Here is a 13,662-nt window from a genome sequence, read left to right on the forward strand (position 1 = left end):
TTCTTTTGACCTTCGTATGCAATACGTCGGAGTTCCTTAAGCCGCATTTTAGGCTCATCAAACGACCCGCCGAGTGAGTTTGTGTGGCCCGCTGAATGCTTTCAGTCTGTGGAATGTATGCTGGCAGACCAGTCTTGTAAGCAGTAACCGTAGTCGACACATTTTCTGTAATAATCGACTGCCTTTGCTTCCGACACTTGCATAAAAAAAGCTATCAAATTACAGTACCAAACTAAAATGTCTTGTGACAGGCTCGGTCATACGACACTGTCGCCGAAGACCGTCAAGAATGTATGTATTTTAAATTTTTCTCATAATAAGAGCTGCTGTTGTGCTTGTGTGAATTCTGAAAATAGCAAGCAACGATGTCCTTGTAATAACATTTCTGATCAGAAATGGTTTATTTTACACCAAATTGAGAAATTAGAACGAAATCACACATGTTATATGATAGTTATTTGATAATTTTCATTTTGCTCGAATGTTTTTCTACCGTGTGTGGTTTAAGAGAGACGACGGTAGAGCATGAGAGTACGAATACAAACAGACTGTCACGCAAGACAACGAAGCGAGTGTAGTAAAACCCTGCGGCAGACTGATCAAAGAGTCAAGGGATGCTCAATGTGTTTTGTAATTTTATAATAGTCAATATGCCCAGAATCAACTTTCAATTTTCCACAGAATATTCCTGTTGATTGCCTGGAAACATACCTCACTATTCCTTAAGTATTCTGTCTATATTCGGTTTAAATCCTTTTTGAAATTTTCTAAGAATTTTCGCTTCCATTAAAAAGTATCACTAAAATTTATTTTATATTTTCCTTGAATTCCCTTGGATCTATTATCAGAATTCTGTTGGGACTCTTTTCAGCATACCCTTGAATTTTTTGCCAGGATTTCCTTGGAATTCTCATCAGAACTTTTTTTCTTTTCCATTCTCAGAAATATTTTCGGGAATTCTGAATTCTAAATTTTTCAAAATTCCACTCGTTATAATTCGTCTCACAATTCCGTTTGATTTTTTTTTTTCAAAATTTCGATATAAATATTTTTAACTCTGTTGAATTCTTCTCAATACTCCAGGGTGTTTATTACCTTTACGAAAAAAAAATTTGGAAAACCTGGAATCTTCAGTTCAGTTTTGTGACCGAACATCCGTATTTAATTTGGGGTTACATACTTTGATAATGCTCGATGAATGTAGCAAAAAAATACGTGAAACTCAAACAATTTATTTCTTAAAATATGAAACTTTGAATGAGTAGATAATCAGAAAACATCATAAGCAATACGATACGAATACAACATTGAATTTGTGATGGCTATATCGGAAATACATTTCATAAGTGATGGTTTGAGCGAAAAACACGAAAATTGCTTTTAATTATGCCTGTAAAATATGTAACACATAGGGGAATTTACGTATTCTCGGCAACCTAAGCAGCTACCTTCTTTCTATAGCCTTTTCTCTATGGAACGCACACATATGCAGTATTGGTTTGTTTACAATCTTTTGCTTTCAGCTGCTCTAACAATTTCAGTGGAAAGAATTGTCAAAAACTGTTTTGAAACGCTTTTACAAAGCTCCAATCTTCTCTAGTGAGAGCGAGTATTGTCGGCAACCAGTTTTTCTTCGGCAACCATTCCATTTGAACTGCATGTAAATCTGCTGTTCTATTATCGGCAACTCGAAATCAGCTACAATTTGTAGAGCGTGTGTTTCATTTCAAGAAAACCCTGCTAGATTGCTTTTTCTCAGTGGTAAAAATATAGTCAAATTGAAGCTGAAAGCATAAAGAATCGTTTGCATGCATTCAGCGAAGTGTTTTCGTAAGAAAATCCAGTGAAAATAGTGTTTCAATTTGGGTTGCCGAAAATAGTCTGTCATGCCGAAGCCGTCATTTCCCCTACTATATAAAACTACATAGGATATCAACGGAAATATCCTAAGCAACTATATGGAATCAAAGTTTATAATTCGGAAAAACCGCAGAGAGTAAATTTAATCAAAGGTACTATCATAGTTACTTGCATTATCAAAGATACCCCGTTTTACGGTACCTCAAATCCCATCATCCATCAATTTATGAGCTTGGTAAAGAAGTGTAAGTTTGATTAGTATTGTCACATTAATGACGCTTCACTCAATTTCAACTTCTGTTCAATTTTCCCACTGCCGTACTCAAGCAGAACTATCAATCTATACTCTTCTTTAGCTAATAAATTACCGCACTAAAGCGTCAATTTGCTATAAGTAGAGCATTTCCTCCCAACTCTGAAAATCGTAAACTTCACGTGAGAAGTAACAACACACAATTATTGAATGTCTAAATGTCATAACTTCTATTTTCAGCTGGCAAAGTTTTATTGAAATTGGAGTAATAGTTCCTAAGAACATTTAAAAAATTGAAAAATAGTTTTAACAAAAACTGCTCTATAAGAGCTAAACTGATTTAGAACCAAAAAATCCATCATTAGTGTCTTGGTGGCAGGCCTGAACATACTCATTACAGCTAAAATACTACTTTTCGAAATTATGAAACTATGAGACATTTATTATGATAATTTGTACATGTATGTAGCAAGAAGAGGAAGTAAAGATTGTGTATGACGCAAAAACCCAGTCAACTTTGCTTTCAGAGGTTCATAATAAGCTATTTTAGCCGAGGGGGACGACACATTTAAATCTTAATTCTAGATGCTCAACAAAGTTTACACTAGCAAATCAATATTCGAAAAATCTTCTTTCATTTCTCGCATCTACTTGCATTGCGCATTATCTTTTTGCAGGAAATCTTCAGAATCGTCATCAATCTTTTTTCTATCTACTCAGCCAAGTAACCACATCAAAATACAATTTTGCCTGCATCGTATATAGAGTCGCCCCTCTCGGTTTTTGCTGTAATGAGTCGTCATGAGTGAGTACTATAGACGAGTGCACGGGTGAACTTTTGTTCATAAAATGACACAACAGCGGGCCCTGTTTACTAAAAATGAACAAATGAATAATGCTCGCGTAACATTTGAAAAGGGACTATCAAGTTTTGGAAACAATTTGCTAGGTCCTTTTCACGAGAACCGAAGTACGCCCACGCAAACTAAGAACACTATCCGGAAGGGGAGAATTTCACCTACCTGATGGTGTTGTTAGTTTGCGTGAGCGTATTCGGTTCGTGCGAAAAGGGCTTAACAAGTTTTGTGTACAAAAGTTAATAGACCCGTTTCAAATGTTACGCGAGTATTATTCATGTGTTCATTTTTAGTAAACAGGGCCCCGCTGTTGTGTCGAATGAGTGAACTCAAATCCATCCGTGCACTCGTCTATTCGTTACAGCTTATCGCTAATTGTGATACTCTGGAAGCGAAATTGACAGGTTTTACATGTCATACACAATATTTACCTCCTCTTCTTGCATACAAATTATTATTATAATATCTCATAGTTTCATACTTTCGAAAAGTCGTATCTTAGCTGTAATGAGTATATTCAGGCCTGCTTGGTGGCCTTTTAAAAGAAATCATGCAGAATAGATAAAAATGGCAGTAAAGGGTTAAGGCACGATTTTAATAAGCCAGGAGCGGTGAGTTATTGTTTTTATCTAGTTCGTTTCCAGGATCAATCGCGTTAGCATTACGGAGCCGATAATTCTTTGTTCATTATTTGTAACAAAATTCACTTAATTCTATGTCCAGTAGGGGAGTTCGACCGAATACTCGCTGTTTACCGGAGGTTAGAGGGGTACATTGTCGAAGGGTAGGATCAGTGGAGACAGCTCTCAATTAATAACTGTGGAAATGCCTCAAAGAACACTAAGTTGAAAGTGGGCTCGTATAAAAGCGTCAAAGTCAGGAAGAAGAAAAACTACGTACTAATCAAACGTTTTTCAAAGGCTTAGAGAGCATTTCTCGAAAAAGGTACATTTATGTACAATTATTTCGCCTGAATTCAGCTGATCAAATTCCAAATTCGAATTGCAATCCACCTCAGAGCAGAAAAAAGATAAAAGTAAAATTGCAACTTCACTCAGTTAGCCGGCGCCGGTGGTGTAATGGTAAGCGTGACTGCTTTCTAACACCCCGAATGGGTCTGGGTTCAATCCCAGCCGAGGTCGGTGGGATTTTTCTGAGGCATAAAAATCTCTGGTCACGTCTTCCTTCGGAAGGGAAGTAAAGCCGTTGGTCCCGGCCCATGTATGTTGAATGGGTGCGATATTAGGCTGATGCAAAATTTAACTTTTTCGCTCCACAGTGCTTAAATGGTTTCAAATTGGGTCCTGATTAGCCTCCCAAAGTTACAACTCATTTGGTTAGAAACAGACTTCGCACAAGCCATTTGAAATTTACATGTAAATTACTATGGGAAATCTCAACTTTTTGTTCATTGCCTTCTAGTCTTTTTCCTTATTGAGCTGCGAAACAGTTCGATAGCCATTCTGATAGAAAATTTTATCAGCTACAATTTTGCTGAAGATCGTTTCTATGTAAAACAAGATAGGAAAAAGTTATTAATTATTTAAGAGATTGGTAAACTTATTACATGATCAAGCAGCTGCTCTGTAGGCAACACTGTATTTTGCAGTGTGACATAGTAGCCATGATTTTTGTGTCCTATTCAACGCCCCAGAAACACCAATGTTGCCTGCTGAGCAGTTGATTGAGCATGATCATAAGACAACAGCGCATTGAACCAATGATAACTTTCGATCATTGCATTTAATCAAAAAGTGGTCTTCAACAAAGTTGTAGCTGGGAAAATTTCCTACCAGTACAGTTGAAAACTTTTGAAGCAGATTGATATGGTGAATTATTAGATAGACATGAACAAAAATCTTGGTTTTACCATAGTCATTCCCATACAAACTTCAAATAGTTTGTGCCATCTCAGTTTCTCACCAAATGGGTTCAAATTTTGAGAGCTTAGTCAGGATCCGATTTGGAATCGTTTAAGTATTGTGGAGCGAAAATTTTCAAATTTTGCATCACTCTAGTGCGATATCCTACGCAGGTGTGGAAGCTGCCTTCCTACACATTCGATTGCCGTCAATGGATGGCAATCGATGTCCGTCGGTGATTGGCACTAGATTGCGGAACAGAGACCGACGTTAAATAAAGGAAAGGAACTTCACTCAGTTTTCAATACCATGCGCTCTTCTCCGCTTTGCTTCGACTTTCCTCTTTAAAACTGAGGACGGCTGTTCGGATGGCCTCTTCAATGTGCAAAAAACTGAGGAAACCACATGTTCTACCTCTTTGACACTTTTTGGTTTGATTGAATCCGTTGATGGTTTTTATCGCAGTGTTCCAAGCATCGCTGGACTAACTGGTAAGGTACGCGTCTTTGGTTCGCATAGTCCATGGTTTGAATCGCGGTTGTAACCTCATATTTTTTTTTTTTTTTTGCTACTTGTCTACATCATTCGCAATTTAAAGAGAACATTGATAAGATGAAGGTAACTTTTATCTAAGCGCATCACTCTTTCTCCGTTTCTCGTTTTGTGTTTGACTCAATGTGAATGTGTTTTCATAAAGCTGTGCAATCGTTCTCCTCAATGTGATAAGCTGTAAATTTTGCTCTATGTGCTCAATGTGCTAGGAAATAACAAGCCTGGGAACGGCAAATGGGTGGAGGGAATTCATTGAAATTTTCGTAGTCCTACATCACGACCGTTGTTGTGTTCCTAGATACAACACCTTTATTTTGTTTCGTATAGGGTAAGTGCACCTGTTTTGTCCATAGTTCATCGTCTGATCAGTTGCATTAACTTTTGTTTTTCCTCGCACAGCTGAAAATCTTTCTTCGGCAGTCCCAGAGCATATCGCGCTCAATTTAAAACATCAAACCAAGGTCCACCGGGATGGTGTGGTGTACCCAGAATCCACAATTTCTCCCACAAACCGCTTCAAGAAGACACTCCATAAAAAGATGCCCCGTGCAGCTATTGGACTTCCAGTCTCTTTTTGCACAGTGCAGTGTAAATATATTTTATGTATTTTCTTCTCGCCATTCTCGTCGCCAGTACATCCCATCGTACCGTGCCGATCGTGAAACTGGTTTCCCCGCTGCACCCTTTGCTACCATCATACCTCCAAAACGAATTGCAAACCAAAGGCGCAACGAATTCAGTTCAGTTTTAACGTTCAATAAGGTGCGTTTTTTTGTTGTTCGACTTGTATCGATTCCTGAATTTTCCTTTTACGCAATCCGGACCGTGCACTTCATGACCATTTGTGGGAGGTGGTCGATCAATGCTCGGTCCGTCTTGTTTCTTCTCCACCTCGACGACGAATAGGTGCTGTGTGTGATTAGCAAAACCTTTCACTAACGGAGAGACTTGAAGATTCAAATATGTCTTGTGCTCGAGGTCTTCAAATGTACATGTGTCTGGATGCCTTCTGCTGTGCGGTTTTATTCCACATAGCATATCAAACCTTGCCCCTGCCATATAAATGCATAGAATTTCGATCGATTTCTGCTCGAACCATCGTTCAAACCTAATCATCAAACGCAATTAGTCTGTTAATTTTCCGATTTAATTAACATTTGTTCGCATGATGGAATGGTTTGGTATCGACGCAAATTTCCACTACTTGGCAAGCGCAGTGTTGTTGGGGGAGCGCTATATGCGCTCGGAGTACTCCCATCGTTTCTGCCTGATCAGTTTGTATATTGTAGAGGCTTGCGAAACGTTTAGACTGTGTGTATGAGTGAGATTTTGGAGGACAGGCCCTGCTGAATCACTCCGTAGCTGAGTTAGGGCAGATAATCTATGCATTTCGCGTTACACATAAATATTTGTAGTAACATTTCCCGCAGTGCCGATTTCAAACAAAAGCCGAAGAGCTCGTTGATTCATAAACATGACAGTGACTCAATTTCCTTCCAAACAATAACAGCTGATAACTGACGCTTCTGTTCGGCCAGATTTAGCATTCAATAGTATCGTGACTGGTGGCAGAACAATCATCGGTCGGATCAGACCCGGTGGGATAATCGGATTTTGTTTTCTTAAATCTAATGCTCGTCAATTTCCTGAAAATCATTACTAAAACGCGCTAGCCTCTACACTGAACAATCAAAGATAATTCTCCAAACATCTAATCACTACAAATAGATGTGAAAGATAAACTTCGTTCTTCTTTCACAACTAAAATGATGAACCAGTATTTCCTATGATGTTGCAAATCATTAAATTTTCTGTTTCTAAATTCTTGAGTAACTGTTCCGTACACACTAGACGATTAGTCCACCGAACGTCCAAATGGATTAAAGGCGTTCTTCGATAAGGCTCCTTCTGCCTTCACTCGGTTCGTGTACGGTTCGGCTTTTGTTTTCAAACCACTTCGGCTAATACACGGCAACCGCAGTCGAGTGCGCTTCATTCACACATTTCGCTTCACAAACTCGTTTGCAATCAGGCTCCCCATTCTCTCCATTTTCCCTCCTGCAATCTGGGGCCCCGATGTCGATCTATAATGTATTATATCCAGTCTTCTTTTGTTGTGGCCCGTGCTGCTATTTCTAGTTGCTTACCTTGACTGCTGTAACACGCTGTAAACATTAGCGAAAATACCATTCCACATATGATTAGATTCCGCTGCCTGCTTCTAGCGCCGCCAACCCTTCTTCCCGGCCACCAAGGGCCTGCTGCGGGTTGCTCTCCTGACATTTTCATCAATTTCATTTTCACTTTTGATTCTTCCCTCTAGGCCAAAGCCAAGAAAACATTCGAATTTTGCTCAAAAACAAACTTCTTTATTCGTTGCCTCGCCCACTGCTCTTTCTCTTCACTTCGATCGGCTGGCCCAACGACGCAGGAAAACACGAATACACCACTCCACTGCCATTCGGCAAAACTACAATATTTTATCGCTTCACTCCATTCCGGCACTTGCCTCAATCTCCGTCGATCAATATCACACTCCGGCAGTAGAATTTTAATTCACAATTCTGCAAATTTCAAACTTTCCGCAAGTCGATATTCCCGTCCCGATTCGTTTCAAAATTCAACACCCTTGCCCCATCTTTTTCACTCGGCCTCCTCGTACTCAAATCACTATCGAGAAAAAAAAACCTTCGCCGCCAGTTGTTACGATACTACTATTCTCCTTGTATCCTCATCCGATGAACCCGCGACGGTTTCTAATTCCACCAACCAGAATAGGACACTCTACTCTCACACTCTCTACGCGTTACGCGACAACCGAATACGACAACGAAGGCAACAGCATCCTACTCCCGAGCCGGCCATATTGCGAATGAATGGAACCAGACGAAACAGCACAACTACAACCGAGGCACGACGACGACGGAGCCGCATATTCTTTCATTCTTTTTTTTTGTATGCAAGACGCCGTCGTAAACGTAAATGAATACAACGAAGAAGAGTGAGACGCCTATGAAAAAGAAGAAGCTCTATGTCAAACCTCTGACAACAGGCAGGGCTGCAACATTTTATACCAATTGTGCAAACGTCATTTTGTGACGAAGTGGCATAAATGTTGCCATAACATTGAGAGCAAGTTTATGGCAAACTAAACCCATTGACGCCCATTGTTGCGGATAAAGAGACTATTCCGAGAAGGGACACTCTATCTAAAATGCAGGGAAGAGTTAGTTTTGGTGTCATGAGATGAGTACACGAAACGAAAATCAATTATTTAATTCATGTGTTTCACTTATACATTTTTGCCAAAGCATCAGCCTTATACATTCCATAAGACAAACCACATACGTCCTATTAGAATGCATAAAAGGTATGTGTGACCGCTTATACATTTCATTTGACACATGATCTTTATTAACTTTTTGCAAGGCGTCTGCTTATTAGTTGACTTATACATTTTATGAATAATCAGCAATGGAAATTTGCCAAAAGGTATAAGGAGATTTCTATCCGTGTAGATAGAACGAAGTTTGATGAAGATTTTGTAGATTTCCTCGAGGGGGCGACTCTATCTACGATGAAGGAAAAATTGTTTTTTGCTGTGGTAAGCTGCGCGCACGCTGAGTAGATAGTATGAAAATTTATGACGATTCTGAAGATTTCTTGCAAAAAGATGATGCACGATGCAAGTAGATAGACAGGGTTGCTCCCACTCACTTGCTATAAAAACATATTTTTCGGAATTATGCAATCATTAGATGATATAATGATATACTGTACTTGTTAGTAACGAGAAGAGGACGTGAAGTATGTGTTTGACTCATAAAACCTGTCAATTTTGCTTTCCGAGCGTCACAATAAGCGAGCGTTCACTCAGAGTGAGCACTCACGAGTCGTAAAATTGCTGATTGCGACGCACTGAAAGCAATATTGACAATTTTATGTGTCAAACACATACTTCACGTTCTTATCTTGTAACTTACAAGTACTAATTATCACTATACCATCTCATGATTTCATAATTCTGAAAACCGTTTTTTTTTATAGCAAGTGAGTGGAAGTAACCCTGAGTAGATGCGAGAAATTAAAGAAGATTTTTCGAAGATTGATTAGCTAGTGTGGTTGAGCACCTAGAATTCAGTGCTAACATTTGAAAACGGCACAAAAGCCATTTGTAAACAAATGGTTTGTGGGCCCTTTACTCACTACTTGAAGTACACCCACGCGACACAACAGCAACATCGGGTAGGGGAAATTTTCCCCTTCCTGACGATGCTGTTGGTTTGCGTGGGCGTTCTTCGGGTAGCGAGTAAAGGGCCCACAAACCATTTGTTTACAAATGGCTTTTGTGCCGTTTTCAAATGTTAGCACTGAATTGAGATTTAGATGTGTCGTCCCCCTCGGATTTCCTGCACAAAGGTACACACCCATTTTTTATTGCTGAAAACCAGCAATATTTTGCTGGATTTTGCCAAGCTGCAAGTTCACACTGAGAAAATTGCTCATATTTAATGTATGTGCCACACACATAAATTTTTGCAAGACACATAATTAGATTCATTCGCCATTCAATAAGTTTTATGTGTGGTCACACATGAACATTAAGCTAGAGACAAATGAATTTAATCTACCAATTTTTATTGTTATCAAGTATCGGAATATAATAAAACAGATTTACTATACAGTTCACCGATGCAGAATCATTTAATAAACACCACGAAATTGTAATGCAATGCACTCGTGCTCTTTGAAGCGGATGTTTTCGTGTCCAGAAACAACCGGTCCCTCCATAATTTTTTTTATAATTACTTTATTTGTACAGGCTCAATCGAATAAACTTTACAGAGCCGAGCTATCCTTTCCGTTATACATTATTACTGTCTTATATTTAAAGTTAAAGGAACTGAACCGAGTACTCACGGTTGTCTCGAGGTTAATGGAGATTTACATTTTTTGGATGGGAAAAGGGAAGAAGGAGGTTTGAAATGTGGTTTACGATACAACTATTTAATTATTCCTAAAGCATGAAATTATTTCTATTCATCTTGAAAACAAACATTGAAAAGAAACCCACACGTACAAAATACAAACTAAACACAAGGTTAATCAAACTTACAATCTAAGGTTAATATCCTTAAAGTAAACATATATGAGTTTCATAAACTCCAGATCGCGTCTAGCCAAAATATCCCGAACTGGAACATTAGGTTGTCTACCTCGAGCCCGAAGGGAATCATAAAAATGTGATCTGACTCCACGATACTCCGCACAAGACCAAAGGATGTGATCAGCGTCCTAATAACCTTGTCCACATTCACAGAGATTGCTGTCTCCCAACCCCACACGGAACAAGTGAGCGTTTAGACAATAGTGATTGGACATGAGACGAGACATCACGCGTATGAAGTCTCGACCCAAGTCCAACCCTTTGAACCATGCAAAGTTCGACACCTTATTGATAATTGAATGTAGCCATCGTCCCAAGCTCCCTTCACTCCATTGATGTTGCCAGCTAACAAGCGACTGCTGACGATAAATAGAGAAAAATTAACTATAGGCGATTTGTCGATCATAAATGTCGCCTTCCATAGCACCCACCTTCGCAAGTGAATCCGCCTTCTCATTGCCCAAAATTGAGCAATGCGAAGGGACCCACGCGAAGGTTATGATGAAAGAGCGCACGGATAAAGCACTAAGCAGCTCTGGTATTTTCAAGAGAAAATACGAGAAGTGCCTTACCGGCCTAACGAAACGGATAGCCTCAATAGAACTGAGACTATCCGTAAAAATAAAGTAGTGGGCTGGAATAAGAGAAGCAATATTTCTTGAAGGGCTGACATCCTGTGTTAAATATAAATAGTACAAAGTCATAAAACAGGATTTAGCTCCAGAAGCTTCTCAAAGTTTTCGATCACCAGTGGGTTCATTACTTCGCAACGGGTGAGGAGCCTCAGAACTCTGAAAAACGGACGGATAGTGGCAACACGCCCGCCAGCACTTCGAGACTCATAGTACGAGTCGAGTGCATGCATCCTAACGCGATACGAAGACAACGATACTGGATCCGTTCCAGCTTGATGATGTGGGTTTTAGCTGCCGACTGGAAACAAAAACTACCATATTCTAGAACCGATAAAATCGTTGTCCGGTACAACGTCAGAAGATCTTGTGGATGGGCTCCCCACAACGTTCCGGTAATTGATCGAAGGAAATTGATCCTTGGTTGGCATTTTCGTCTCAGATACTCAATGTGGGATCTCCAGGTGCATTTGGAATCGAACTAGACCCCGTGATATTTGAAAGACATAGAATGAGTGATCGGTTTACCCAAAAGTTGAAGCTTCGGTTGTGCTGGGCTATGCTTCCTAGAAAAAACGACCAACTCAGTTTTCTCCGTGGAGAATTCGATACCTAGCTGAATAGCCCAAGTAGACAAATTGTCCAAGGTATCCTGTAAGGGTCCTTGCAGGTCAACCTCTTTTGGCCCTGTGATAGACACTACGCCGTCATCTGCAAGTTGTCTCAACGTGCAATTGTCACTTGGATAATCATCAATTTCTCTAACGTAGAAATTGTACAAAAGGGGGCTTAAACATGAGCCTTGGGGGAGACCCATGTAGCTAAATCGAAAAGCTGTAGAGTTTCCATGAGAAAAGCTCATATGTTTTTTTTGACAGTAAATTGTACAAAAAATTATTCATTAATGGAGACAATCCACAAGTGTGGAGTTTCTCTGAAAGAACTTCAACAGCCCCCTTGATATCCAAGAACACAGAAGCCATTTGCTCTTTCTTAGCAAAAGCTAACTGAATTTCCGAGGAAAGCAACACGAGACAGTCGTTCGTTCCCTTACCCCTACGGAAACCAAATTGAGTATCTGAAAGAAGGTGGTTCCATCAATTTCCGAATACACGACAGCAACTCGCGATGGGCCGATACGAATTGTGATCCGACGCGGGTTTATCAGGCTTTTTAATGGCTATCACCCTCACTCGTCTCCAATCGTCGGGAACAATATTGAGCTCCAAGAACTGATTGTACAAGTTCAACATGCGCCTCTTAGCGACGTCTGGGAGGTTTTTCAGCAAGTTGAACTTGATTCTATCAGATCCCGGGGCAGAATTGCCACACGAAAGGAGAGCGAGTGAAAGTTCGACCATTGAAAAAGGGTGACTGATTTCGTCTACCGAATTCGCGGTTTCGCGAGGAATCAACTGCGACGGCACGGAATCCGGACACACTTTTCGCGCGAATTTAAGAATCCATTGATCCGAGTATTCCTCGCTTTCGTTGTTAGTAGACCGGTTACGCATTCTTCGCGCCGTACTCCAAAGCGTATTCATAGACGTTTGGCGCGACAATCCGTCTACAAACTGCCGCCAGTAACCCCGTGTTTTGGCCTTGATGAGGCTCTTGAGTTCGCGTTCAAGAGATGTGTATGCGTTGAAATGCTCGCGTGTTCCGCGTTTCCGAAAAAGTTTAAACGCGTTGGACTTTTTACGGTAAACCTCCGTGCATTGTTGATCCCACCAGAGCGATGGTGTTTTCTTACGAATTGACGATCGCGGCACCGGTCGTGTTTGAGCTTGAAGTGCGTTGTCGACGATGAGATTTGAGAGGAAGTTATATTCCTCCAACGGCGGAAGCTCTTCCACTGACGATACTGTATCGTCTATCGCGGATTGGAACTTAGTCCAATCGATGTTACGGGTTAGATCATACGCGACGTTAACGGATTCTGACGAGTTGAACCCACTGGCAATCGAAATTTTGATCGGCAAATGATCACTACCGTGCGGATCCTGAATTACATGCCAAGTGCAATCCAACGATAGTGAATTGGAGCAAAAGGTGAGGTCTAATCTGCTACCATTCGAGGATGGACCAGCCAAACGTGTTACTTCTCCATTGTTAAGGATTGTCATGTTGAAGTTGTCGCAGAGATCATAAATCAAAGTAGAACGGTTATCATCGTACAGCTCCCCCCAGCCTGTACCGTGGGAGTTAAAATCTCCCATGATCAACCATGGAGCGGGAAGTACCGCACATATGTCGAAAAGTTGTTTGCGATTAACAGAGACTCTAGGAGCAATATATACAGAAGCAATACAAAGGCTCTTACCTTTAATGGTAGCCTGACATGCGACAACTTCAATACCGGGGAATTCGGGAAGATTCACTCTATAGAAGTAATGGCACTTTTTGATCCCCAAAAGTACCCCTCCTCCACGTGAATCCTCACGATCCAATCGAATAATGTTAAAATCATAAAAAGGGA

General features: G+C 40.3%; 1 protein-coding gene across 2 annotated transcripts in view; it reads right to left on the minus strand.

Annotated features, from left to right (window-relative positions):
• fra (frazzled) overlaps nucleotides 1-8,311 on the minus strand; it is a 484,108-nt gene extending 475,797 nt beyond the window's left edge. The window contains exon 1 of one of the 2 annotated variants that reach the window (XM_065230376.1): nucleotides 7,532-8,311. In XM_065230376.1, the coding sequence (XP_065086448.1) occupies nucleotides 7,532-7,682 (151 nt within the window). In that variant the 5' untranslated portion in view covers nucleotides 7,683-8,311. The remainder of the gene's footprint in view (nucleotides 1-7,531) is intronic. The other variant, XM_065230377.1, reaches the window with a different exon arrangement.
• Between the last annotated feature and the right edge of the window lie 5,351 nt (nucleotides 8,312-13,662).

This window comes from Ochlerotatus camptorhynchus, unplaced genomic scaffold (genome assembly GCF_037179485.1).
Source record: "Ochlerotatus camptorhynchus isolate MF236.1 unplaced genomic scaffold, CSIRO-AGI_Acam_v1.1 ptg000330l, whole genome shotgun sequence".
Lineage (NCBI taxonomy): Eukaryota > Metazoa > Arthropoda > Insecta > Diptera > Culicidae > Ochlerotatus > Ochlerotatus camptorhynchus.